The 27,873-nt window shown below is 39.4% G+C and overlaps 1 protein-coding gene across 1 annotated transcript in view; it reads left to right on the top strand.

The window, feature by feature from the left end:
• Positions 1 to 27,873, top strand: part of LOC103459096 (plexin-B2-like) — a 122,937-nt gene that overhangs the window by 75,641 nt on the left and 19,423 nt on the right. The window contains exons 4-21 of the mRNA XM_008400340.2: positions 562 to 621; positions 11,141 to 11,661; positions 12,214 to 12,540; positions 12,630 to 12,774; positions 13,541 to 13,689; positions 13,766 to 13,936; positions 14,459 to 14,593; positions 15,874 to 15,974; positions 16,056 to 16,182; positions 19,016 to 19,181; positions 20,480 to 20,591; positions 20,707 to 20,815; positions 20,898 to 21,002; positions 21,643 to 21,738; positions 23,531 to 23,618; positions 23,723 to 23,913; positions 26,188 to 26,336; positions 26,448 to 26,580. Of these exons, the coding sequence (XP_008398562.1) occupies positions 11,146 to 11,661; positions 12,214 to 12,540; positions 12,630 to 12,774; positions 13,541 to 13,689; positions 13,766 to 13,936; positions 14,459 to 14,593; positions 15,874 to 15,974; positions 16,056 to 16,182; positions 19,016 to 19,181; positions 20,480 to 20,591; positions 20,707 to 20,815; positions 20,898 to 21,002; positions 21,643 to 21,738; positions 23,531 to 23,618; positions 23,723 to 23,913; positions 26,188 to 26,336; positions 26,448 to 26,580 (2,820 nt within the window). The 5' untranslated portion in view covers positions 562 to 621; positions 11,141 to 11,145. The remainder of the gene's footprint in view (positions 1 to 561; positions 622 to 11,140; positions 11,662 to 12,213; positions 12,541 to 12,629; positions 12,775 to 13,540; positions 13,690 to 13,765; positions 13,937 to 14,458; positions 14,594 to 15,873; positions 15,975 to 16,055; positions 16,183 to 19,015; positions 19,182 to 20,479; positions 20,592 to 20,706; positions 20,816 to 20,897; positions 21,003 to 21,642; positions 21,739 to 23,530; positions 23,619 to 23,722; positions 23,914 to 26,187; positions 26,337 to 26,447; positions 26,581 to 27,873) is intronic.

Here is a 27,873-nt window from a genome sequence, read left to right as displayed (position 1 = left end):
CTGGGAGGGAGCGTTATCTTTGTTTTAATCAGCCTTGAACAGAGAGAAAAAGAGGGCAGGCTCTGCCTCCTTCTCTCTCTTTGGATCTGTAATAAGCCTTCTTGCTCTAAATCCTTTAATCTGAGCAGGAATGAAGGCCATATCTCTGTCTTCTGGCTCCAGAGAACAATCACACACACACACACACACACACACACACACACACACACACACACATCGTTTCACCAGCCTTGTTAACATCGCGGGAACTCGTTCTGTCTGTCTGTATGTATTTGTATTGTATGTATTTCTGAGGGTTACAGTGAAGAAAATGTGCCAAACTTTTTAAGTCAGCAGATGAAAACGGTTAAATGCTCGAACAGAAACAAGCTGATGTTCTTTTGTGAGAAGTTTGAGCTGAAAATCTGCAGGATTGGCTGCGGTCCGCTTCCCGCTCCGGAGCCTCCAGGCTGATTTAAAATTTATGAATTTAACAGAAAGTTTCTCCTAAATGATCCAGAACAATTTGTTTTTGTTTTCTGGACTAATTTCTTCCTCTTTTTGTGTTTATTTTTTTCCCAGGCTCGACTCGTGGACTAATCCGCCCTTCAGACTGAAGCTGTGATTAGCCTGAATTACGAGGTGATTAATAATCCAATTGTTAAATGAATTACTTCCTGTTTGCTCCATCAGAAGCTTATCTGAAGAGGTTTTCATTTCCATTGTGGATTTATGGTTAATAATGAAATAAAATGATCGGGATTGTTGGCAGGATGAGCTGCCGGCTGCTTTTATCTCCTAACTCTCTCCAGCAGTGACAGTAATTACGCTTTCGATGGTTTAACCGGCAGCAGCAGAGCAGGTGGGAGGATAAGAAGTCATTTCATGCAAGGAGGAAAAATAGGATTCATCTTTTTAGCCGCAGAGTCCTTCACAACCCTAAAACACATCGAACAATATGGAGTTATTTGGGGATTTTCAGAGCTTTGATGGAAGCAGCTTGACTCCAAATGGATCATTTTTCTCCTCTGACTGATCCATTGTGTTCATCACTGATGCATTTGTATAATTGGATCTTTTCATAACTTTTCTACTAATTATGGTTTTAAATAAAGGTTACAAATGTCAAGAAAATCCAACTTAAACAGTTTATTTCAGTTTATAACATAAAATGAAGATATCAAGATACCAACGTGTGTGATTAAATATTGTTTTACCAGTCGGATCAAAGCAGGTTTTATCTATTTGCTCAGATTTCATCAGTCAGTCACTTTTTCAGGTTAATGATGAATTGTGAGTTTATTGAACATTTTTTTCGCTATCGATGTGTCAGAACAACCTGTGACCAAAATTATGAAAGTTATTTCTAATTTTGGGTATGGAAATGAGCAATGCTACTGTTAAGATATTAGGAAGCAATATAATTTAGAGATAATTGTAGAAGTAGTTAATTATGCTGATTATGAAAATGTGAATTGTTTTCATAAGGACACAGGATATAAAACCTTCCAGCCGTATTGAAAACACTGCAGGATAAAAACCCGAAACTTTTCAAAAATACGTAAAAATTCAATTTGCAACAGTTTTCCTGAACAGCAGTGGGATTTATCAGTTTGAAATAATGTAATTATGAAAAAGCAATGGCACTATAGGATATATTTCACTCAATTTCAGTTTGAGCATGAACAGCATCAGTGAAATAACTTTAGTGCCTGGTGGATCTAATAAGCATCATAGCTAAATTTATACTGTTTATAGCTCCAGAGTTTAAAATTATCTATAAGTAAGTTAAAAAGTATTTTTTTGTAATAAAAACGGAAGTGGTGCATCGTTTCTCCTGCTGCTCAGTCGATATTTTCGCCTGTTGGAGACAAATCTGATGATTTATATTTTACCATAACTGGTTCAGCAGGAGAAGGAGGAAGATCACAGATCTAACTAAACGTGAACATCAACTTTGACTCATAAATCCAAAAAATCGGAGGTCGTTTTGTTCAACCTAAAACTGTTTTGTTGCTTTGTTAACTGATAGTTTCACATTATCAGCAGATAAACAGATAAAACTCTTGCTTTGTTTTTGGGAGCTGATTGATTCATTCCAGCTCAAATCAGCTCTGACGTCCTTTGATCCGCTAAAGGCAGCGACAGAACACCTGTCAGCTCCGGGTTTTCTCCCCTCCTTCGGATCCCAGTTTCATCTTTTCATGTTAAACGTCTCGATCCGGACCCGGCCCACAGAGGGCTTCACTCACAACATCATAAGGACTTCAAAATGAGTCGATGTCGGGACGCGCCGACAGCGTTTCAAACGCGAGCCGAACGGGAAGAGCGACGGCTGCTCCGACGGGAACGCCGACAGATGTGTGGATTTCAGGATCTCTGCTCAGGTTTCAATGATTAAAGCAGCTGCAGGTTCTGGTGCTGAAATGCCGGGTTAGTCACTCAGTCTGGCACTAAATTACATCTGCATATCTGTCCGCAAATTTACTGACATGAGTTGGAGTCATGTTTTTTTTCTCCTCTCTTTACTCGCGGCTCAGCAGAAACACGTCTGGGTATTGATCCAAGTCATATTTATTTAAGGAGATTGATTCCCGTCCTTCCCGCCGCTACGCAATTCTCCATTTGTTCCCGAGTGATTAAAGAATAAATTTAGTTTAGTTTGCTGATCCGGCTTTGGATTTACACCTGCAAGGCTCCAGGAAGCAAGAAAACCTTCAAAAACCTGAAAAAATATTAATACTCCAAAGATTCCCAATTGGATTGAGGTGTGTACTTTGACTAGACCAAACATCTGCAACCCTTGCAATCCAAACATGCCCACATTCCTCCCGTACAATACCGATTTTATTTATAGAGCACTTTAACCAGCCTCAGAACCAGTGATGTGCACCATCGCATAACATAAATATGATCAATTATATTTGATCATCAATAAGCAAAGTAATATATAAATAAAATAGTAAAAATAATGAAATCAGAAAGTCACAAAACTTGTTTAAAGCCACAAATTTTGCAGAAATTCAACTTATAATTTTTAATATTAATTTTAAAAAAAATCACTATTCTATTTATTTTAGTTTTAAAATAAAAACGTAAAAATGGGGCCTCTGTCTCTTTAAGAAGCTCCTGCTCTATCCTATCAGTATCAGTAATCAGAAAAATGCTTTAATCTTTTCATATAATTGTGTTGAATTGCATATAGTATGAGAAGTTAACGTCAGATAAATAATCCTAACGTCTAGATGTTTCCGTTTCTGAAAGGTTGAATTAATTTTTTCAACAAGGACAAACAGAATATTTGGGTTCTGGTTTCTTATTTGACTTCAAAACGTTCGTATCATCACATTTCCATCTCTGGGGTAACTGGGAGCAAACTGGTTGACTGTTTTCCTTTTTGTTGCACCACTGGTCTGACTGGCCCTCTGTTTTTATCTCTCCTCCCAACAGTCGGCCTTTGTTCTGATGCCGACCCGACTCTGTTTCTGCTCTCTGTGCCGCTGCCCTGCTGAGATGTCACCAACTTGCACTTTGCAACCAGAACTTTCAATGACAGCCTGCTGTAAAGTTGATTTATCAGCAGAAGTTGCAGAAGCATAAATGAAGCAGTTCATCAGCCCTTCTGCCATTTTCCTCTGTTGAACTCTGGGTTTATGTGGCCGGATGTTCGTCTCTTTGGAGGATAAAATCAGGCGAAAAGACGCCGAGTCGGATTCAGAGCCAAACGGTTGTCAGGTTTAGTGTTTGTTGTTGAAACTAAAAATACATTTCTGACTCTTTTATTACCTGAACCTTCAGAGGGTTCACACTGAGACAAACCAACCAAACCCTTTGAGCAACTTGTTTCCCTCCGAGCCTGTGGGGGCGCTGTTTGGCTTTCCTTCTAGTTCAGTGGTTCTTAACCTTTTTTGAGGTACCAAACCCACCAGTTTCATATGCGCATTCACTGAACCCTTCTGTGGTGATAAATAAAATATGATTTTTTTTCCAAATTCAAGACATAGGGGTGACCCAACCAGAGTCTAGTCGGGTCACCCCATGATCACCAAGTCTTCTTAAAAGGTAGAGTCTCTGAGATCAGTTCTTCAAAATGTAGCCAGTGTTTTCAGTTGAGTCCAGGAACGACCCAAGGTATTTAAAATCTGCCACAGTTTCAACAGGTTGGCCATCGAGAGAAACTGGAACCACTTTAAGGTCTTTAGATCATTTAATTAGCTCTACATTCTTAAGAGAATTAATAATAAATAATAAAGACTTGTATTATTCTGATTTAGTAATGKAATTATATTAGYTGTGTTACCACCCCCACGCCACTAGAGGCAGTACCAACCCCGAAAAGATGCGGCTAAGGAGCAGATTTAGAAGTTCACCAAAAGCTACAGAATGTGGTAAAAACTGTGAGATTTGCTGAAGTAAATAAAGACACAAGTTCAAATCCATGCTGAGAGGAGCTCCTTCAATCAGGGCTCCTCCGCAGCTCTGATTGGCTCAGCAATGTAACGTGATCCTCTGATTGGCTAAGCAATGTAACGTGATCCTCTGATTGGCTAAGCAATGTAACGTGATCCTCTGATTGGCTAAGCAATGTAACGTGATCCTCTGCAGCAAGTGATGGCAAAGCGGGGCRTCATCACGACTTTACACAARTGTGTCTTCACCTCCGCGGCAGAGGCTCCGCCGAACCCGAGACCGACTCACCGAACCCCTGGGGTTCGAACGAACCCAGGTTAAGAACCACTGATCTAGCTCCTAAATTTTAATGTCTTTAGTTGTCGCTTCAATATTTCCACCTAATGTTGTTTCCTTGCGATGCCATCTTGTTTGTTAAGTGAATTAATTTCCAGGTGGGGCCTGGAAGGGTCTGGTTTTAGAGATTAGGGTTCACTTTGTCTAAGTTGGCTTGAATTTGGCATAAACTAAAGCACATCTGGTTCATTTATTGTTTGACTAAAAGCTGCCAAACTTCCATTAAACTCCCCTAACAGTAATTAAGTTGTGCTTTAATCCTAATTATCATTAAGAACTCAGCCCGTTCAGTTTTGATTTTACTTCTTGGAACGCCCGTCTGATGCTTTTTGGCCGCCGCATGAATCCCTGCCTGCTGATAAATGTTATCGGTCCTTCCCCGTCGTTTCCCCTCCACTGAATCAGTCCTTTTCACTTCTTATCTGAGCCGGGGAATAACTGGACTCCCTGAAGAAACTGCGGTCACTGAGCTGCTGCTGCTTCCACAGACGGTGGAAAGGAAAGGAGTCACAGCCTCCCGCATAACATGCCAGACACACGGGGCTGCAAATAACCTTTACTCTATTGATTATTTATCAATTACTCCATGATTGATTGGATGAGAAAGTTGCCATATTCTGCAGATTTTTTATTTAACCACTTAAATATATTTTAAACATTAGGAATCCATAAAAGATGCAAATAAACGAATAGTTCAAATCATTTTTAAATAAGAAAATAAACATTTGAATAAATGCAATAAGCTTTAGTGAACATTTGATCCTTTGCTGCTAAAAACAGCAGCTTGACTTGACATCAATACAGTGTAGGGCTGATCGGATCACTGTTTTTATTTACAGAATAAACCTTGTGAAGCTAAGCTAGTTCTTTATTTTAAATGCTAAATGCTTGTATTTTTGTACAGTTTTTTTATTAATGCTGTATGTTCTTTAGCAAATTACCTTTTTTTAGCCTGTATACTCCATTAATCAATTAATCGATTACTAAATTAGTTGGCGATTATTTCAACAATCGTGTGTCTCATCTCAGCTCGTAGCTTGCAGCTGGAAATTACTTTCACATAGCTGCTATATGTAACCATGGCAACCAGGTGTTGTTTTTACAACCGGGAGCAGCTAATTAGCATCTGAAAAACTCAAACAATACCTGAACTTTGACCCCTAATGCCAGATGAGTAGAAAGACGTCATGGACGGAGAGCAGACAAAGAGGAAGTTCAAATCACCAGCTCATATCCCCTACTCCAACATCTTCTAGACAGACAGAGATTTTAAGGGAAGCAGCAAAAGAGGTGGATTAGCAGAGCTGCCAACAACTGATTCTTCTTAAAGAAAAATCAACAGGGTTTTAATCCGTGTAAGATTTTATATTGTTGCAACCAAGAAAAACACAACCAAACAGGTTACCTCGTTTTTTGTGGCCATTTCTTTCACCAGATACCTTGAGATTAAAATGACTCTTAAAGCTTCAGTTTGTAACTTTTAGGGAAAAAATTCTATATATTTGTTAAAACTGTCTTTATGTTGTGACAGTTTGAGACAGAAAATCTGTGAAAAGATTGATCTCCTCCCCGAGTTACTGCCATCTGAAGAAATGAACCAAAAACAACCAATCAGAGCCAGGAGGAGGGTCTTAGCGCTGCCAATCATTCTCATGTAGCCGCTGTGACCAACTTACCATTACAGGAGAACCATTTATCTTTGGTGGCTATGCTAACTAGCTTTAGCATTCAAGTCAAGCTAAGCTAGCTGTAGTATAGCAGAGAGTAGAGAGGGGTAGTGATTGACTGCGCTAAGACCCGCCTCCTATCACTGATTGGTTAGCGCTTAGAGAAGGCAGTGGATTTATTATTTTCAGAGATTATGGTGACATAAAGGTACATTCTGCAGCTTTAATGTCGATTTAATATTGGGACAGAAAATGGACACCAGCTAAGGGTCAGATTGGTTTATAAACACATTATTATACAAATAATTACCAACCAAATCCGCTACTGAGCCACAAAACTTGCTTATAATTAAATAGACATTTTAAAAGTTAAAAGTTGGAGAAGTTCTGCAGAGGAGGGAAGTGATCGGACCAACTCTAACCAGGCAGATGTTCTCAGATCAGCGCCGTTTCATCGCATCGGTTTTATTTTCCCCAGGAACTCCTCAGGTGCCATTTGTTCCTCCAGACTGCGTCGTCTCTGGGACTGATGGAGGAGATTGCCTGTGTGTGTGTTGATAGACGAGCTCCTCCTGCTGTGTGTCCGTCCTGTTTGCTGCTTTAGCTTCACTTTCCCTCGCCAGACTCCTTCATTACCGCCAATAAAGAGTCCATTTTCCCCAGAGGTTCCTCCAATCACAGCCACTGCGTCCCTCCAGCTCCGGCCAATCAGCATCCATGTTCCTCTGGCCCGATGTCATGAATGGCTAATGTCGCCCAGCGGTGGGCTGGAATGTAAATCAGACGTTTTGGAGCAAAAGTTGAGGTGAATTCGACGATAATGAACAGTTTTGGTTGCAGGGAGGTGAATAATGAGGGACAACATGGCGGTTGTCAAGAACAGCATTCAGTCAAGTTAGAACATTTCAGCAGCAAACATCAATAAATACCATCAAAGTCAGTTATTGTTGATCAAAAACAGTTTTAAAAAATTTAGTGTTCTGCAGTTTTCTGCAAGTTTGTTCCACATTTCAGGTGCACAAAGCTGAATCAGTCATTTAGATTTGAATAACACATTTCAGCAAGGAGGCAGTTCAAAGAGTTTTACATCATAAAAACAGCGATAAAAACACCAGACAGTCAGCAGTAACAAACATTACGTTTTTATCAAATGCCATCATCAATAATTACCATCAGATTCAGTTATTATGAATCAAAGAGATCTCTAACTAGGTGTGTTTTAGTCTAGATTTAAAGGAGTTCAGTGTTTCGGCTGTTTTGCAGTTTAGAACTGGATTATGTGCTCCATCTTCCTGGTTTTAGTCAGAACACCAGCAGCAGCGTTCTGGATCAGCTGCTCTGAAGGTCAGAGGTCAGCCTCATCTCTCTCTCTTTTTAACCTTTTTATCATCTCCTTTCTGGTACACCTACAGACTTGGCAGCATCTCATCCCGTCAGAGGAAAATATTAGACATCTGAATCGTCTCCAGGCAGAGAGTAGACGACTTTTAACCACATTCATCAAATGCATGTGATATCAGATGAGTTTTCTGAGACAAAAATGTGATTGCCTGACAGAAAAAAAGAGACATTCAATCAGCAGACTCGAACCGCGGTCGGCCTCAGATGTGCGCAGTCCCGGTGGGACGTCGAGTGTCAGAAAGCAAGGATTGTTTGAAGCGGTTCCCACGGGTTGGGATGTGGAGGGAGGCGCACGCAGAGAGAAACATGCGAGTGATGAAGAGACGACTGAAGGAACGAGGCTTAAGGAGGTTAGACAGGAGCAGAAAATCTGTGAGGCTTTATTCCCCCGGCTGGAGCTTCAACACACATTCCTAGATTCAGCTTCACCACTAACTTTTCAGCCAGAGCTTTTGACTTTTAAAGACTCCCACTCACTTCAACCTGCGTTTTTTTTAAGTTTCCATTACCATGTTTGTACGTTTTTCCAGTTTTCTACCAAATAGGGCTTGCTGGACGAAGGCAGATTTATTGGCAGACTTCTGTCTGACTCGTAAATCCTTAAATCAGACTTTTAGATGCATACTGGCTGATTGTTTCTGGAAATACAGTGGCAGAGCAAATATTCAAAACATGTCCTGGTCCTAGGAGTCTGATAATTCAGAAGCCCCTGATTGCTACAGATTAGCTTCTCTAACATTTGGTGTAGATCTCAGGATGGTTTCTCACCTGATGGTCCTGTAGTTTCAGTTCGATTTGGAACCAGAACTCCATCATCCGCTCCTCCTCCAGCTGCTGTGGTTCTGAGTCAAACCAACCTGTTCCCCTCCTGGCCTGTGGGGGCGCTGCACCAAGAACCACTGAAGGAAACGACACAGAAACCTCTGAAGACACTGAGAGCAACTTCCTTCTTCACCAGATGAAACAAAAATGGAGGCGTCAGATTTTAGCAGTTGGAGGATTTCTCTTTAGTCTTTGGCTAAAGACTATTAGCCGTTTCTTATGCTAGCGATAGGCTAGCATATTTGTTTTGGTTGTATTTATCAAGAATTCTATTGTAGCCATTCAGCTTTCCAGTGTTTCAGGAAGCCCTGGTCAATCATTGAACATCTTTAGAAATGTGGACTGTAGATGCTAACATTAGCATTAGCAACATGTTTAGCACTGAGATGCTATTTTAGGCTTGAACAGCTTAGCTGATAGGCTAACTCCCTTTAGCAGAACTGCAACATGACAGTAGTCTTTTCCAGCGTCCAATCAGATTGGTTTGAAGCAAAAAGTAACCTGCAGTGGGAGAACAGAAGACGCTTTATCATCCATCACTGCTGTTGCTTGTGCGTCTGATTTAATGGCGTACCAGAAACGCAGAAAATCAAACGTTCCACTGGGAACTTTTGTATGTGAAAAAAGAAAAATGTGATTAATTGTGCTAAATTTTATTAATAAAATTAAAGTCCTGACCCTAATTTAAAAGCTTTCCAGACTCTAAAAGAACAACCCCATTTTGAGGGGAATAATTTAACTGCTACACATGGAACAAAAGTCAAGATTCCTACATTATCTGGAGCTGTCCAGAACTCGATTTAGTAGTTTTCCAAACTTATTCCACTTTATTGTCAAAATGTTTCATCCATCCATCCAAATGTCTTGAACGAGTCAAAAAGTCTTGAAAACTATTGTTTAGTTAAAAAAAGTAGTAAATGTAGATGTTTTTCTACCGTGTTTTCGGCTTTCACACCAGAATTTTTCTCTTTTTTTAAAGCTGCATAATCCAGCAGTTCACACATTAAAAGTGTCACTCACCTTTTCTCCCTTCAGGTAATTTCTTTGCTTAACTGTAGGAAGCGGAAATAATTTCCGGTTCTCAGCGTTACCTGTCTGATCAGTCCATCCGTCATTCAGTAAAAATCCTTCTCATCCTGAAGAACACTGCAACGATTTATAGCAGTGAGCCGGTGGCACAAAGGCTTTATTGAGGCCGCTGATCTTCTAAGTAGTGATCCTTCTGTTTGCAATAATTATCCTAAAACCTCATAATAACCCTTCAGTGGTTTAATTATGTTTATATAGTGAGGCAAGGTTTTTATCCTTAACAAGCTCTGAAAAGGGGCTTTACCTAAACGTTTCACATCCATAAAATCCCATCTGTTGTTTTCAAGAGAAACACAAACACACCTTTGACACAAACCGAGTTTATTTCAGCCCTGACAGCAGTCAGGCTGAACTGGAGGATGAAAAACGCTTCAGAGAAAAAGAAAAGCGGCTGAGATGGCTTACGGAGGAAACAGAAGATGATTTTAGCCCTTTGATGTTGCAGATCCTCAACAGGACGAGGCGGGGAACATACCTGCTGGGTTTGGCTTGTTTTAATGTTACAGGGAGAAAAGGTGCGACATTTAATGACAGCGACAGATTAAATTTATGATAAAAGTGTGAGGCTGACTCTAGTAAGCTCAGAATGTTTCGGTTCACTGACTGAGAAGATCCTGCAGCACAATTCAAAGATAAATTCAATTTAAAATACTTTATCCTATTAGTTTCCTGGACAATAAATTGTCCCTGTAATTACTGCGGTAAACAATGTTGTAATTGTGTAATTAAAGTAAAAGACCAATAAACTTTAATTTAAGAACACTTAACATTGGAACTGGAAAATAATTTAAATATCCAAAATAAAAACAACCAAACACAAAAAGTAAAACCAAAATAAAAACCACTTAGAACTGAAACTGACAGGATTCGTCATCGCTTATATCACAAAAGATGTCTTCAGTCGTTGCTGGAAGGTGAAGCTGCAGGCAGAAAGGATCTCCAGTAGCAGTCAGTGTTACAACAAGGTATATATAGGTCCTATATAAATAAAATTATAACTTATTTAAAACATTTTAAAAATGTGCACATGGTGTTTTACCTTCATGCTGGAGTAAATGTGTATTTTTCCAGCCCTCTATATGTAATGTAAAATTTGTCACGAGATTATCAATATACATTTTATTTAAATCTACTTGTTAAATTTTATTTTTTTATATACTACTTTAATTCAACTTTTTTATTTTTGTATATATTATTTTTATTTTCATTAAGCTTCTAGAAACATTTGTGTGAACATTCATCATTTCTCTATTTTATTAAATATATTTACATTTTGATTTATCGTGAAATGTAAGATTATTTACAGTAGTTGACCACTAGGGGCAGCGTGAGATAGATTTTATTTTTTCGCTGCATTCTGAAATCTCACCACTAGGCGTCACTAAGACTGTAATTATTTAACAACCAGCTGGTATTTTTCTGGTTTTGTCTTCCAGACACGATGGAGCGGTGGTGGGCGTGGCGGCTCGCCGTGGTTGCCATGGCGACGGCTCACCTCGCCCTGTGCCGCGTCTTGGACCCGGAGTTTTCGTCCGCCACGCTGATCAACAACGTGGTGGCGTACCCCGCCACGGGCCGGCTGTACGTGGGCGCGGTCAACAACCTGTACCAGCTGAGCGCCGACCTGGAGCTGGAGTCCAGCTTCGTAACGGGGCCCAAACTCGACAACCGGCAGTGCACGCCGCCCGTCACCACCGCCTCCTGCAAGGACGCAAAGGACACGCCCAACTACAACAAGCTGCTGCTGCTCCACCCGGCCAAGAACCAGCTGGTGGTGTGCGGCAGCCTGTTCAGGGGCCTCTGCTCGCTCAGGAGCCTGGACGGCGTGAAGGACGAAGTCTACTTCAACGACAACAAGGGCGAGAAGTCGTACGTGGCGAGCGCCGATGAGACCGTCTCCGTCGTGGGAGTGATGTCATACTACAAGAAAAACAAAGAAAACCTCACCGTTTTCCTGGTGAGGAGGAAACACAAGCTCCGCCCACTCCTCCGGGTTTACCAAAATAAAGTCGAAATTTTACGAGAATAAAGTTAAAATAAAAATACGGTAAAAATAACAAGAATAGTGACAAAATATTACATTACTATTGTAATATTTTGCGAATTAAGTCAAAATATTACAACAATAAAGTCATAATGTTCTACTTTGTCAGAATACGACTTTATTCTCGTTGTAATTGACCCAAATTTAAGCTCCTTATTTAACATGTGATTGACTTCCGGTTTTTGATTTAATGCTTTTATTTTGATAGGAGAGCTTCCGCTGTTTATATTATAGAACGGCACAAGTTGCGACAGCGTGGTAAAAAATATCTCATTAACGGCCCAGCTTATTATTTTGAATCTTTAAAAGAGGCAGATGCTCTCACGGTGAAACTCGACTTCCTCCCAGTAAACCTCGCTATTATTGTTCTTATTTCTGAATAATAATGGCATTAAAACATCTTAATTTAATAAATCTCCAGACTTACATTTGCAATAATTACTGCTTGATGTCTTTCTCCGTCAGGTTGCTAAAGGCCACAGCAGTTTGGACAACATGAAGCTCATCTCCACCCGCGTCCTGGAGGAAGAGGGCGACTGGGACGTGTTCGAGAACATCATCGAGACCGCGGCGGTCCAATCCAATCCCTTCAACGTGAAATACGCGCACGACTTCCGCTTCAGCTTCAAAAGCAACGGCTTCGTCTACTTCCTGTTTTCCAGGAAGCTCAACTCGCACAACCACAAGAACTTCACGTTCATCTCCCGGATCTGCGAGGAGGATCACAACTACTACTCGTACACGGAGCTGCAGCTCAACTGCAGCGCCAGCAATGAGTTCAGCAAGGTTCTGGTGAGGAGAACCAGCCGGTCCTGATGTTTATTATTGTTGCTTATATTTATAATAAACCAAACTTCAATCTGCTTCCTCTGGTCTTCCAGGCGGCTTTTGTTGGACCAGCAGGCGAAGCTTTGGCTCAGAGTCTGAGCCGGTCCAGTCGGTACGGCTCTGAGTACGGACCCATCTTGGCTCACGACGAAGTTCTGTTCGCCACCTTCAGCAATGAAGACGACAACTCAGCCATGTGTATGATGCACTTTCATGTTTTTACAGCTTTTTTTTTATCAGTTTGGTCTCAGAAAAATGTTTCCTATCAATTAATTTGCAGTCAGGTTCATAACACCTTGTCTAAGGGGCTCAGCACTGCCCCCTGTCAGTCAGACACGGTACTTTCTCTGCACGTTTATGGCCAATCAAAAAGATGCATTCATTAAATCTATCCATCAGGAATATCAACACATGTAGGAAATGTGTAATTAAACAAGCATGTTAGCTATATAATACATATACAGCGCCCCCAGAGGTGAGGCACGGCACTGCACTGCCTCACCTCGGTCTTCAAAAGCTATTTATAAAAAATTTTCTCATCATTGTTAGGATCTATTTTACTTCTCCACAGATTTGATCAGATGAAGCAGCCGTGAATCAAAAGATGAAATACTTAGCTTTCTTTCTGTGTACACAAAAAATTTTAACGTTGAATATTTCTCACAGAGCACTATAAATGAAACAGTGTTGCAGTTTTCTTCTGTAGTAATTCAGTAATTGGGTTATTTTGGCAATAACTTTTACAAAGCTTGTTCATTTGTGCTCTTTTGGACCCCCAGGCCAGCAGGGGGCCCCAAGCGGTGGCAAACTTTGCTTATATCTCTGTGTTTTTACATAAAGTGTTGTGAAAAAGTATTTAGTCTTTACAGATTTCTCATGTTTTAGCTATTTTCTTGCTTTATTTTCTTAATGTTTTATATTTAGCTTGAGTAGAGACAGATTTTGTTTCTGCTCCTGTTTTCAGGTATGTACCCTTTAAAGTTCATCGACAAACAAATTTATAAAGTCATAGACGCCTGTTACAACCACGGGGGCCTCATCAACAACCAGCTGGCGGTTTATTCGCCTTATTCTACTTCTAATTCCAAGCCTGAGGAGCTGTGCAGCGGAACGGTACTAAAATCCTCTCCTGAAACGAAGCTGAAACACAAATCTGAGGTTTTAAGTGGAAAACCTGCTCTTTCACCAGAGAGGCATGGAGAAATGTGGAGCCGAGCATCTGCCCTCACCGCTGGCCAGTACGGCCGAATTCGCCTTAGCGGCCGAGCCGTCATGGAAGCATGGGGGTCACCTGACTGCTGTGGCTGTTGCCGTGGAGATGGAGCATGCTGTGGCGTTCCTGGGCACCCTCGCTGGAGAGGTGACAGATTCCTCAATCTTACCGTTTATGGGTTCAAAATTACACTAAAAAATGCATTTTGGTTGACAAAAGCTAGCAAGCTAACATTAGCACCAGTATTTCCTAATGTTTTTATTCACAGCTACATAAAAATATGCAAATATTTCCTTCTGCCATCTTGGATTGTCTGCATATGAAGTTGCTGGAAATGTTTAAATCCGTTTCTTTATGGTTTTCGGCTTCATGAGGGACTCATACGATAAATTAAACAAACTTAATCATTTTTAATTGCATAATTTATCATTTTTCTCTTTTCCTACCAAAAACTGGATGACAGAAGTTGTTTCAGTTTTTTTTTATTTTGAATCTTTAAAATGTCTTCCAGTTCCAAATGCTCACTAGAATTTAAAGTTTATTGCTCTTGTTTTATTTCCACTAAATGTCATTCTGGTTAAAATGTTTTAGCTGTCGCCGTCCTGCTGCCACTGTGGTTCCTGCTCTGCGCTGGCGGTAACGTTTCCACTTCCTGTTTCTCCTGTGCAGGTGCTGAAGCTGCATCTGTCGGCTCAACCCGAGGTTTACGGCCAGCCGCTGAGCGGCGCCTCCAGGTACAAGGTCAACAAGAACCTGCTGTTCGACTCCAGCCTGCAGCACCTGTACATCACCACGGACAAAAAGGTCGGAGCCCATTGATTGTTCCGTTAAACGGATCCATCGCTCCACGCTTCCACCCGTCCACAGCGACCCGGAAGGTCGCTGCGGCGGCGGCAGCGGCTAGCTCCTGTTTCCCCCTTTCATCCATCAAGCTGCTGATTTAATGAGCCCTTCATTTATTCCCTCTGTCCTATTTGATCATTTATTCTCTGTCGACTAACAGCAACACATCCGTCTGCATTACCGCACACAAGTCGCTGCTTGATTTATTCACTCCGTTTCTCTTCCTCTCCGTCATCCGTCTTTCTTTGCTTTGTCCTTTCATCTTCTCCGCAGCCGAGGTGAAATAGATGTTATTGATTTTAGAAATGAATTAATTACAAAGCACTTCAAGAGAGCAATTTGCTTTGATCAAGTCGAGCGACGACGCTGGAGCTCTTTCCGTCTGCTCATTTAAATTTATTAGACGGCGCTCAGCCTGTCAGAGAGCAGAGCCGCTTGGAAGATGTTCAACGTAAAAAACATCAGGAGGAAGAATCAACGCTGGGTTAAAGTAATGAGAAATGTGGGATTAAGACGGAATTTATTTCAATTTTTTTTTTTTTTTACTGAATTTAAACATGAATATGTTAATTTTTGGTGATTTTTTTGCAGCCAAAGATCCTCTTCAGGCAGAAAAGTCAACAAGTACCAAACTATTTATAGTCCTTAAACTTTTACAAACTTCACTTTATTTGATTAACTGAGATTAATCAACACAAAGTATCAAAAATGAAGAAAACATTAAAACTGCAACAAAGTTCTGTACAAGATCATGAAACACAAACAGCCGATCAATAAAACAGATCAATAAGATGCCATCAATAAAAGAAGCTTCCAGAAAATAAAACTTTGAAAAATCATTCAGTTAAAATCATTAAAGCATTTTATTTTTATTTCATTTTAAGAATTTAATTCTTCATAAAAATATAATTTATTTGCCATAAGATTGATTAAATGTATATATATTTTTTTAAATAAAAAAATGTCTAAAATTATTTTTGCATGAGTTTTTATGACCTGCTTAGGGTTGTAAATAAAGCGGTTTCTGTAACACAAAACAAAGTTTAAATCTAACTTTGTGATTGTTTAGTAGTTTATTAATAAAACTTTCTAATAAGATTTATTTATTTAAATAAATTCAGAAAAAAATATGCATACATATTTTTATTTATTACAAAATACATATGTATATAAATAAATAATTTAAAACATAAAAAATAATTAAATAGAATAATAATGAAATGAACTTCCTGTGTGTCCAGATCACCAAGGTTCCGGTCCAGACCTGCCATCTGATGACCGACTGCCACACCTGCGTTCAGGTGAAGGATCCGTACTGCGGCTGGTGTGTCCTGGAGGGAAGGTGAGCGACTCCTGAACCGCTGCAGCCTGACATGGGATCCAATCAGCTGCCGGAAATCAAGCCGCCATGTTGTTTCTCCAGGTGCACCAGGAAGCAGGACTGCAGCAGGTCAGCAGAGACGAACGCCTGGCTCTGGTCTCCCAACGGGAAGTGCGTTGAGATCGCAGACTTCAACCCGCCGAACATCAGCTGCAACAAGACCAAGCAGGTGGGTGAAAATCCCAGCGAAGAATCAGAACAAAGTTTCTCTAATGAGACGCCATCTTTTATTTGATTTTAAATTGTTGGTGGTGGTGCAGCTGTTATTGCTTCATATTTCTGTGAATTATGCATCTGCAGAGTTGAGTGGTAACTAGTTACATTTACTCAATTATAGTTACTCGAGTAACGTTATTATGAAGTAAATTTTCTGGATTCTCTACCCACTGAATGACAGAGACAGATTTTCCTTGTGGGTTTACTTTAGCTATGTGAAAGTCTGGTTAGCCAGCTAGCTGCTAAAGCTAACCCTAAAAGCTGTTTTAAGTTTTAAAGCCTTATTTAAAAAAAAAATCTTTATCTGGTGAACTTTTCTAGACCTACTAACCACTAACTTTATAAATCACCTTATTTTATCCCTGGAAATAAAATGGACAAAATGCTAGCAAGCTAACATTAGCAGCACACTTTCCTAGTATTAGCTCGAGCAATTCACCTTCCACATTCATTTTAGCACAAAATTAATCACATTTGATTTTATTTTCAATATAATTTTTCCTCAATGTTCTAATAAATAAATAATAATAAATTATTAAATTTTATGCTTATGGGTTCCAGCTATTAGCTGTTAAAACTAACATTACAAGCTCTTCTAATGTTGGGTTTTCATGCAGTAAACTTGTATTTTACACGTCAGAAATATTAAATTTAAATAGATTTCAGTAGTTTGGTTAGGCTTTTAATGACTTTTCTCCTTTAAAATGAATAAAATTATATCTTATGTCTTTTCTCGTATCTGAAAAATCTAAAATTTATATTATAAAATAGATTGAGAGTAGCACGTAACGATTAAGTCGATAAATTTCAGTATGACCGCTGTAGCCCATGTGTTTTCATTAGCTGAACTCCTGCAGAGGATGTATGTTTCTGTCTGAACCTGAATTAATGGGACATTGATCCAAGTGTCCAGGGAGACGCAGTGTCCTTCAGCCGGAGTTTACAATGTAAAGTATGAGATCTTTTTTATTTAAGGAGAGATGGAGTTGTGTTTAAATGACACTAAATTAATCAGATGACATGAATATTTGCTTTATGCAGATTGCTGCATTAGTTGATGGCGCTCTCACAGTCATCCTCATCAGATGTGTGATAATGCAATCAGATCAGGCTATAAAAAACAAAATGCAAACAGAAGTTGATGTTTGAATTATTTTAAAATGCAGCAGTAAAGACATTTCTCTCCATTTTCTAATCATTTTTAGAAAATTTGGAACATTTTTGCACAGTTTTAGAACAAGAAGAAACGTTTAATGAACAGAAACATAACTCAAAGTGAGTGATGTAAAGATTTCAGAATCGTGGATTTATTTCAGAATAATATTTAAATTCAGGAACCCAGAGATGAATTATGAGTGCTTTGCAGCAGAGCAGTTACTGCATTCATCTTGTTTGCCCTGTTGAACAGGATCCTCATGAGATAAATCAGTTGTTTATTTTTAATCAACATAATGTGATATTTTTTTGCATAAAAATCCTGGGTTTTTAGAAATATCTGAAATAATTACATGGAAAGATAATTAAGCTTGTTGGAAATTTATAATAATATTTTAATGACATCAGATGAATATTTAGCCCCCTGCTGTTTAAAATAATTGAAGATTATGAGTGGAGATGAGCTTTATGACAATATATTAATAGTAATAATTGATGTGAATAATAATTTGTCATTTGAAGAATGAATACTTCTCTTACAGAAATAAAATCTTAATCAAGCGTAAAGAAAACTGAGAATATTTCAGCCTTTTTCTCAGACTGGAGGATTTATTTAAAATTATTCACCAGTTCTAATCTCCTCACTGCTTAATATAAATAATGGACTCAAAACATTTACTACCGACATTCAAATCTCACAAAACCTCTCGAGTCCAAACGTGAATTCAAAGTAAGGCTGAAAATGTTTCGCGATCTCAGCGTTTCATATTCGTCAATATCAATAATTATTGATTCGTTTTTCTTTTTTGAATATCTGAAATGCTGCTGAACATGTGGCGTTACTTTTCCTCATTTGTCCACAGTTTTCACTTCAAGCCGTTTTTAAAAAATATTTTTAAGAAGCTATGAAGCACGGAGGAGAAACTTTAAACTCAGCAGACCGTTGCTAGGCAACCAAAATCTGGGCGGAACTCGAAACTTCTTCTTGCCAAGTCGTTGCTAGGCAACCAAAATCTGGGCAGAACTCGAAACTTCTTCTTGCCAAGTCGTTGCTAGGCAACCAAAGAGTGAGTGAGCTAGTTGATTCCACCAAACTAGCGTAGCTAGCCGTTAAAGGTTGAGCTTTAACTGAATATTGTTTTGTCAGCCTCAGCTTGGAGTTTGTTTTGATTAAATCTGGAGCGCTGAACGTGACCTTCAGAAAGACGACAATGTAGAAATCCAGTTAATTTGGTAAGTTTGACCTCGTGTTCCTTAATGACCAACGTATGAGGAGTTCTGGCCTCAGGTTTTTAATCCGATAAGAAAAGCGGATCTAAAATCTCCAGTGGAAGAAAAGTGACTTTGTTCTGGAGCTTCTAAAGTTCAGAAGCTTCAGAGGATCAAGAAGTTTGAAATTAGAACTTCAGCAGCAAAATTAAAACAGCTGAGGTCAGCAAAGAGTAATGAGGAGCTCATGTTTGAACAGCCCAGTTGAATCGTAATTATTACTGCACCACACACACTTTCATGTGCCCTCACTCAGTCAGGGAGACACATTTTATCAGGTTTGATCCAGTCCTGCCGGCCCGTTTTAGTAGAAACATTGCTGCAGAGGTTGAGGCGTGTCTCTGTCCTGTTTGTCTCTGCAGGTGAGCATCAGCGTCCCGTCTCTACCCCGGCTGAGGACCAGCGACAAGCTGCAGTGCGTCTTCAATTCGTTAAAATCCGACGCTGTGACGAGTAAAGACGTTCCGACGATGGTGGTGTGTTCGCTTCCCGACCGCGGAAAAATCCCGCCCACTCTGGAGCAGCAGGGTACGATTCGCCACAGATTTTATTCTGTAGACGTGTTGCATGTTGTTGTTTACATTGGAAAATGTCAGACATGTGCAAAAATTAACAAATTGAAACCTGGAGATGTAGCTATTATTAATTCAGTGCAGTGCGCCACAGCAAAGGGGAAATGCAGCAGAAAAACTGCTGAGGAGTAGCCCTAAACCACTGATATAATTCTTTTTCTCGCTCTCTGTGTTGGCCACGCTACACACAGACCCATTGCCATGGCAACTGACTTACAGCAGCTTCACTAAGATTCAACACCAAAAAACACTCTAAACGTTTCCCTCACAGAGAACAGGACATTCAGAGTAAACATGGCAGGCTGTTTGCAGGCTTGATGTTTTTTTTACGATTATTAGAAACTGAGCGCTGTGGTAGATTAGCTACTGGTGATATTAGCTAATTTAAATGTCTGTCAGAGTTGGTGTGTGAGTCAAGTTATTTTTTTAACTGACCTGAAACACACAGAATTCCACAGCACATCTACATGTTAGGTTGTCATGGTCAAGCTAGCATAACTGAACTTCTTCCCTCTCTCTGTTTCTTAATAAAAAAAAATTTCTGACCTTGTTATCTAATTGTCGTAGTGTTGACAGTTAGTAGCAAAGCTCTGCGTCACTTTTTCTTTTACATACATTTATGAGTTTGTGTTATATTGAGAACTTAACAGCTAAAACCAATGCTAGTCAGTGTTGGCGGCAGCTTGTTGCCCTCCAGCAGGAATGGGGTCGGGGTTTTGTGCTTGTGACGTCACACTGCAACGGGTTCAAACTAGAAATGCATAAAAAATGCAAATAAACAAAAACTTTATTTCCTTTTTTTTAACCTAAAGTACAATAGCAACATTCATTTAGTGAACGCCTCAGTTCCAGAATTATGCAAATTTCTTTGTAATTTTTATCAAAAAAATATTTTCTGCATATCTGTTAAAACTCTCACCATGTTGGGGCAGCTTGAGACAGAAAAGATCGATTTCCTCCACTTCCTCCCTGAGCTGCTTTTGCTTCTGAAGAAACGCACAAAAACCAACCAATCAGAGCCAGGAGGAGGGGCTTAGTGCTGTCAATTAGTGTCCTCGCTGCTAAACGCGCTAATGACGGATGAACAGGAAAACTGTTTATCTGCAGTCATCGGTGGCTATGCTAACTAGCTTTAGCGTTCATGACAGGCTGTGCTAGCGGTTTCTGTCCTGCTACCATTCTCCATTCTTGTTCACAAATGGCCCTGCGCCGCAGTTTGGACCCCTGAACCTCTGATTCTTCCTCTGTGTTCAGACTTCGTTTCCGTCCCGATGAAGATCCTGCTGAACGAAACGGTTGAAGTGACGTCCGGAGAATATCACTTCTACAACTGTGCAGCTACCGTGTGGAAGAACCCCAACACACCGTAAGCTGCATCTCACACACACACACACACACACACACACACACACRCACACACACACACACACACACACATTAACGCCCAGCATGATGCAGCCACATGTCCCACCTGTGTCCAGGTGCATTTCCTGTGTGACCAGTAAGTGGGGCTGCCAGTGGAACACCAAGGATTACACCTGCGGTGATGAAGTCGAAAATCCGGAAGGTCACATAGTCAAATCTTCACAGGTAAATTTCTTACCATAAATTCAGCCACCAAAGGTTAAAACCCTGGTAGAAAATATCTAAACTCGCATTTATTTCTCTTCAGAAGCCGGACAATTGTCCTCAGTTTGAGTCTCCGGAGCCGTTGCTGATCCCGGTCGGCTATAAGGTGCCCATCGTCTTCCAGGGCAGGAACCTGGAGAGCTACGAGGTGCAGCTCAGTCACACCTGATCCGTTCACAGCTACCACTCAGTGAATCGCATGATAAGTTAATCATTTTCATTTAGACAAGTCGTTAAGGAGATTCTCCCCTTTGATATTGTTGAAAAGCCGCCATTTTGAGAAACGCTGCAAACATTTGACACCCTGTTTGCACTACCTTCCTCTTTTGCCTGTTTAAAAAATTAAAAATGAAGTTTTTGAAAGGCAAGACTTTATAATCCATTTTAATTATTGTTCTTTTGCGTGTTTTGTTTATTTATTTGTGACGTTTAAAATGTTTTCCAGTTCCAGTGTTAAATGTTCTCTGTATACTAAAGAACAAAATGGCCTTAAAATGACAATATTATTGTTTATCGAATCATTTCTAGGACAATTTATTGTCTAGCAAAATTCATCACCACATGCCTACATGTGCAGATTTACAGTGCATCTAAAAACCATTTATTGTGTTTTAAAATACAAGTTACTCAAAAAACAAGCAAACCTGTTGGTGGAATATAGTTAAAAGACCCACTTTTTGATGATTTTCTAATCTATTAAGATGCAAATTAAATGTTTTTACTAATAAGGCTAAGAGTAACCCAAAATAAGCAAACAATTTAAGTATTGGAGTTGCATTTTTCTGCAGGGGAAGAGCTTCACCATCGGCACGGAGCTGATGGGGAACACTGAAGAAAGCGTGATGAAGATCGAAAACTCAAAGTTCAGATTCGACGGTTACCAGGTGAGTTTGAGACGCAGATTTATCCCAGAGTCTGGAAGTTTGTGGCTCAGATTGTTGACATGATTCAGAGAATAAAGCATCTTAAAGGAGAGTAATCAATGTTGTGGGCAAACAGCGACAGATTAAACCCGTTTAACCCGCTTTAAGAAACACTGATTATTTAATTGAAACTTCAGCAGCAGCAGTCGGCTCTTCACTGCCTCCTAAAATCAGCCACTCTGATTACTGTTGATTTAGAAGTTGCTCAACATGATTGCAACATTTATTTTGTTAGCTTAAAACTCAGTTTCATTATGCACTTCATGATTAGTTGTTTATATATATATTTTGCTCATGAATGTAGATAAAGAGTTGAAGTTTCTGCAAAAAAAAATGGTTAAATGCTGTTTGCTTCCACCTCGTTATCTCTCCCATTTTCCTCCCTCTGATTCCCTTTTATTTCCTCCACTTTTCGCTCTTTATCCTTTTTTTTCCCCTGAAAACCTCCAGAAAAGAACATCCTCTGATTTATGAGCACAATTGTGCGTTTGAGTTGACCTTCACAGTTGGACCGAGGCGGTGTAATTTAGCATCGAGCTGCAAGCAGAAGGGAGACGAGGTTTTGTTTGTGTTTCACCACAAATCCAAACAGGGAAATTTGGACTTATTTTGCTCGTGTTGTGAGGACACAAATGTTTTAAAAGGTCACCAGACGGAGCTGCACAATCGCACATCTTTGAAAATGAGACAAATCCTCACTTTCATAACATCTATTCAGTTATTCTCTCTACTTCTATTTGGAGCATTTTCTATATAACTGAAGCGTTGTTGAACCAAACTGTGATGTTTGGTTCAGTAAAAGCTGCTAGTTTAATACTGGATTTCAACTTTAATGATTAATACTAAAATTATTTTCTGAAAATCATTTTTCTGCATAAAATCAAACAGAAATTACATAAATATTGTTAAAATTCTACTAGCCCCACCCACAAAAATACTTGGCTCCGCCCATTTTTGTGGGCGGAGATTTGTCCATTGTTGTGGGCGGAGCTTTGTATCCCCTTTTATCATAATACAAAAGGTGTTTGAGTCAAATGTTGAAGTGATGAGACTAAGAAAAGTGATGCAAAGTATTTTTGTGTAGCCGATAAATGCTAACTGTTAGCATTTTTCTCCGCTACACAATCCTAATTTAGTAACAGTTAATGAAATAGTGGAAATGTTTCCACCGACAGTTGCTGAAATGACAATTATTTGCATTTGAGGTAATAGTTTCCCTGTTAGCACAAATGCTACTGCTAGCTGACAGTTATCATTAGTATGGTATCTCAAATAACATAAGCTGATAGGCTAACTGTTAGCATTTTTACAGGCTACAGTCCAATAAAAATGAACTGTAGCCTGTAGCACAAATACTGTTAGCTATAATGCTAACTGTTAGGGGACAGTTGTACTTTTAGCTAGCAGTTTATTTATTCAGATGTTAACTCTTAGCTGATTTTTAGCTTTTTTTTAGTTTGTTAGATGAGATAAGTGAAGTTATATTAAATGAAGACACTAAAATAGTATTTTATCCATCTAAAGGTTCTGCTTCAAATCAATATGTCAACAATCAGACCTGACTTTAGAGTTACTGACGGTGTTTTTTCATTTAAAAATGTAGAAGCTAAACCTGGACAAAAGAAAACTAGATGTTGCAGCGAGATGAGTGGTGTAAAAATGAGTTTTTTGGCTATAAAAGCCTTTGCAGCACCGCCTGTGGGAGCTTTGTTTGTACCTGTGAAGAAACGATGCTGTATGTCTCTGTGTGCAGTTTGCTTATGACGACCAGCAGGAGGTGAACATATCTTTCCATATCAAAGACCAAGACAGGAGCGCTAAGATTGACAGCACGCTGACAGGTTGGTGTGTCACTCTCAAACTCACAGAAAGGAGAAACAAAGAAGTTTTTCCTCTTATTTTCAGTTCTGATCCAGTTGCATCCCCTCTTATCTTCTCCTCCCAGTCACGCTGTATAGCTGCTCAGTGGGAAGAGAGGACTGCAGTCTGTGTAAACACGCCGACGACAAGTACAACTGCGAGTGGTGCGAAGAAACCCCTCGCAAAAACAATAATGAACAAGAAATGAAGTGTGTATACAAGGAGATCTGCAAGTCATCAGAACCGACTCCGTGTCCCGTACCGACTATTACTGACGTGAGTCCTCAAAACCAAAGTCTCCTCCTACTATACATCATAAAACACTGCACCACCACACAATACACCACCAGAACTTTGAGGTACTTTCCAAGAGCTTCCAGGTACTTTCATGTAACTTAGTGGTTGCGTTTCAGAACCTAGCAAGTTTTTTTTCTGGGAACTTATGCAAAATTCACATTTTACAATTTTGTTAATTCCATTTAGAGGATTTAAACTGCTTCTAAAACCAGCCCTAGCTCTTAAAAAAACCCCACAAAGAACGACTTTTGACAAAAGTTCATGATCTTTTGGTGTCTGGAAAACGAGCAGTTTCAAAAACCTCTGAAATGTAACATCAGGAATCAGCAGTTACCTAGCAACCACAGAAGAACTCCACTGTTACCTAGCAACCCCAGCAGAACTCTGCCCGTTACCTAGCAACCCTAACAGAGTTCCAGCATGTGTGGTCAGCTGATTTTACAGCTGTATGGGTTGTACAATGGCTGCTGGATATGACAAGTCTTTTGTTGTTGACTCACCATCCAGAAACCACTTGCTGCATTGTTGTTGGTTGTGCAGAAGGCTTAACTTCTGCTTTTCAAAGACGTATGTTGCATTGCTGCACGTCTGTTTGCAGCCGTCGATTTCTTTTAAAGTTCCAAGAAGAAGAAGAAAAAAAACTGTTAAATTGCTTTGTACATTCTGTGAAACATCAGACTCCGTTTTTGTTTTTCTGTTCAGGAATTTGTTGATTTTTTTAAAAAGTTTGCATCTTCCCTCAATGTTGGGGAATCAAACTTTTAATGAAATTCCTGAACCCCGAACTTCTCCAGCTCTTCCTGTTAAACTTAGACTTGATATTCGCTTTAGCCTGAACAACTTGTTTAAATTGTTGCTGCTGTTCTAACTTTCTGTATTTGTCTCACATTGCAGGTTGTAGTAAAATATTTTAGAATATCAACTTCAGCTGCTAGACGATGCAATTGTTTTCTGCTCTGGCAGTTTTGGGGAAATGTTTTCACCCCCAACAGTTCAGAAAATATTGAAGTTTGTTTTTGTACATAATGCAACATAAAACATCTCCTCCAGTGATCATAACTCAAACAAAACTACATTATATATGAGCTTATCTTGGGTTTTTCTCTCCACTTAGAGACTTTTCTCTCTTAGGAAACAGATTACTGCTGTCAACCACCGGAGAATTTCTGCACCTTTTAATAGGACCAGCCATTCATTTTCTGTTTCAAAGTCCTTTGTGGATGTAAATCACAACATTTCATCTGAAATACCACATAATGTAAAATCACCACAGATAAATGCTTCTGGGGATTCCTGCTGAAAGATTTCGCACGCAGAAATGAGAAGCAGAAAGAATTACAGGATGTACATGGAGGCTTTGGATGTCATTTTATTTTTGCTAAGTATTATTTTGCTATAAACAATTAGCTTTTTTTTGCTAGCTGAGCTAAATGCTAACTTAACATTTAAGCAAACAAAAATGTCAACAGTTAGCTTTAATTATTCGTGTTATAGTGACAGAGCAGCAGGTAAACAGTAAGAAGGCTCACATTAGCTGTAATGGATTCTTCTTAAAATCAAGTAAATTACAGACAAGCCTGAACGTCTTTAGTCGGGTTTAAAGTGTTTGGTAACACTTTATTTGAAGGGGGTGAATAAGACTGTAATAAACATGTCATAACACCTGTTATTAACATGAATAAGCCTTCCTGAATATTTATAACTGTTGTCATAAAGCGTCATTCAGTAAATTATGACACTTTTAATACAAAGTTGACATTATTCAAATGTCTTTATGACAACTTGACATTAACCAATAAATCATTACTGTTTAAACTTTACCTTTAATAACATAAAGTTACCTAATTTTTAAAGTGCAATCAGTAATACTTTTATAACAAATTTATATCAGTAATGATTTATTGGTTAATGTCAAGCTGTCAAAAGACATTTTCAATAATGTCAACTTTGTATTAAAAGTGTCATAATTTACCAAATGACGCTTTATGACAACAGTTATAAATATTCATGAAGGCTTATTCATGTTAATAACAGGTGTTATGACATGTTAATAACCGGTGTTATGACATGTTTATTACAGGTGTTATGACATGTTTATTACAAGTGTTATGACATGTTTATTACAGGTGTTATGACATGTTTATTACAGGTGTTATGACATGTTTATTACAGTCTTATTCACCCCCGTTCAAATAAAGTGTTACCAAGTGTTTCTGTCGATCGTATGTAACTTGATGTCCATTATTGCTCCAGGTCATCCCTCGCTTTGGGCCGCTCAACGGCTCAATCGCTGTGACCATCAAAGGCTCCAACATGGGAATAAAGAAGGAAGACGTGAAAAAGGTCACTGTGGCCGGAGTGAACTGTAAACACCTGGAGGACAGATACTCTGTGTCCACCAGGTAACGACGATAAACTCCACGTTAACATGAGCAGGAGCTTTGATCTGATGACGTATGGAAACCATAGGAGTTGATTATGGGTTATTGATTAACTCCTCTTTCTGTCCAAAGTGTGGTGTGTGAGATCGGTCCCAAGCGAACGCCGCCGTCGGACCTCCCGCCTGACCTGACCACAAGCGGACCGGTGATGATAGAGGTGGAGGGAAACAGAAGCACAACCTCTGAAATAATCTTCACGTATCGGGTTCGTTTTCCTACATTTCCTTCATAATTACAAACATTTCATCAGTGGCAACCAAACGTTTTGCCCCAAAACTGGCAAATTTGAATTATTGGCCAGCCACAAAATTAATTAAAATAAAAATACTTTTTCATTTGACCTGCTCAACAATAAAAAACTGAATATCATTAAAGAGAGAAAACATAAAAAGAGCTTTAATCTGTTCAATTTCCAGTAGTTTCTATTTTTACCGTTCTGGACTTGTAGTCAGAGACCAGATAAAATTATCTCAAGGGCCAAAAATGGGCCCCCAGCCACGCTTTGGACACCGCTGCATTGCATCATATTGAAAGACAGAATCTCCAGGAACATGAAAAAGGTTTGTGATCACGGAAAAATCTCCCTCAGCGACGCCGAGATATCAGCTCTGCAGAAGAAACGAAGCGTAAATAAATCCCTCACAAGCGGATTCGCCGCTGCGCACAACTGCATTTAAATGTATTTTTATTCTTTCCTCTCCCGCAAACAGAGAAACAAACATGATCGAAATAAGTTTCACCTGCTGTTCTGTTTTGTTTTCTGAACGCGACTCAGTCGGGTCATTTAAATATCGCTGTTCACTTCTGTGTTTCCTCTTTGTTTGTTTTTGAGGAGACAAGAAGTAATTACAGAAAACCGCTGAGACAAAAATGATTTACTCCACCGGCGGTTATTCCGCCTGCAAGCTCTCGTTTCAGGAATTTAAACCTTAGCTTGCTGCTTTGTTGGTTCTTTCTGACATCAAAACAGGAAATATTAAACACTTGAGGATTAAAAGGTTTCAAGGTTGTAAACTGTTTGACTGTGTTTAAAAAAAAAAAAGAACAATTCAGTTATTTCAGATACATCCAGTTTCCTGGCCGATTTTTACCTAAAATGTTCACAAATCAAAAACAGTTATGATGTCATGAACTAACGCATAATTTGTTTTTTCTTTGTTTTATAAGGCCTTACAGGGGACCTATTATTCAAACTTCACTTTTTACAGGTTTTAAGAACATGTCAAATTCAAAGCGCTTTAAAAAAAAACAACACACCAGCCGTTTTTTTTTGGCAATAGCTTAATTTATTTAGATTTTGGAAAACAAGCAACCTCAGCCTAGTGCTTCCCCGTTACCTAGCAACCTCAGTGGAGTTTCGCCCCGTTACCTAGCAACCTCAGTGGAGTTTCGCCCCGTTACCCAGCAACCTCAGTGGAGTTCCGCCCCGTTACCTAGCAACCTCAGTGGAGTTCCGCCCGGTTACCCAGCAACCTCAGCCTAGTGCTTCTCCGTTACC

Source organism: Poecilia reticulata, linkage group LG23 (assembly GCF_000633615.1).
Source record: "Poecilia reticulata strain Guanapo linkage group LG23, Guppy_female_1.0+MT, whole genome shotgun sequence".
NCBI lineage: Eukaryota > Metazoa > Chordata > Actinopteri > Cyprinodontiformes > Poeciliidae > Poecilia > Poecilia reticulata.
The sequence above is the reverse complement of the archived record's forward strand: the minus strand, read 5'-3'. Positions and strand labels throughout refer to the sequence as shown.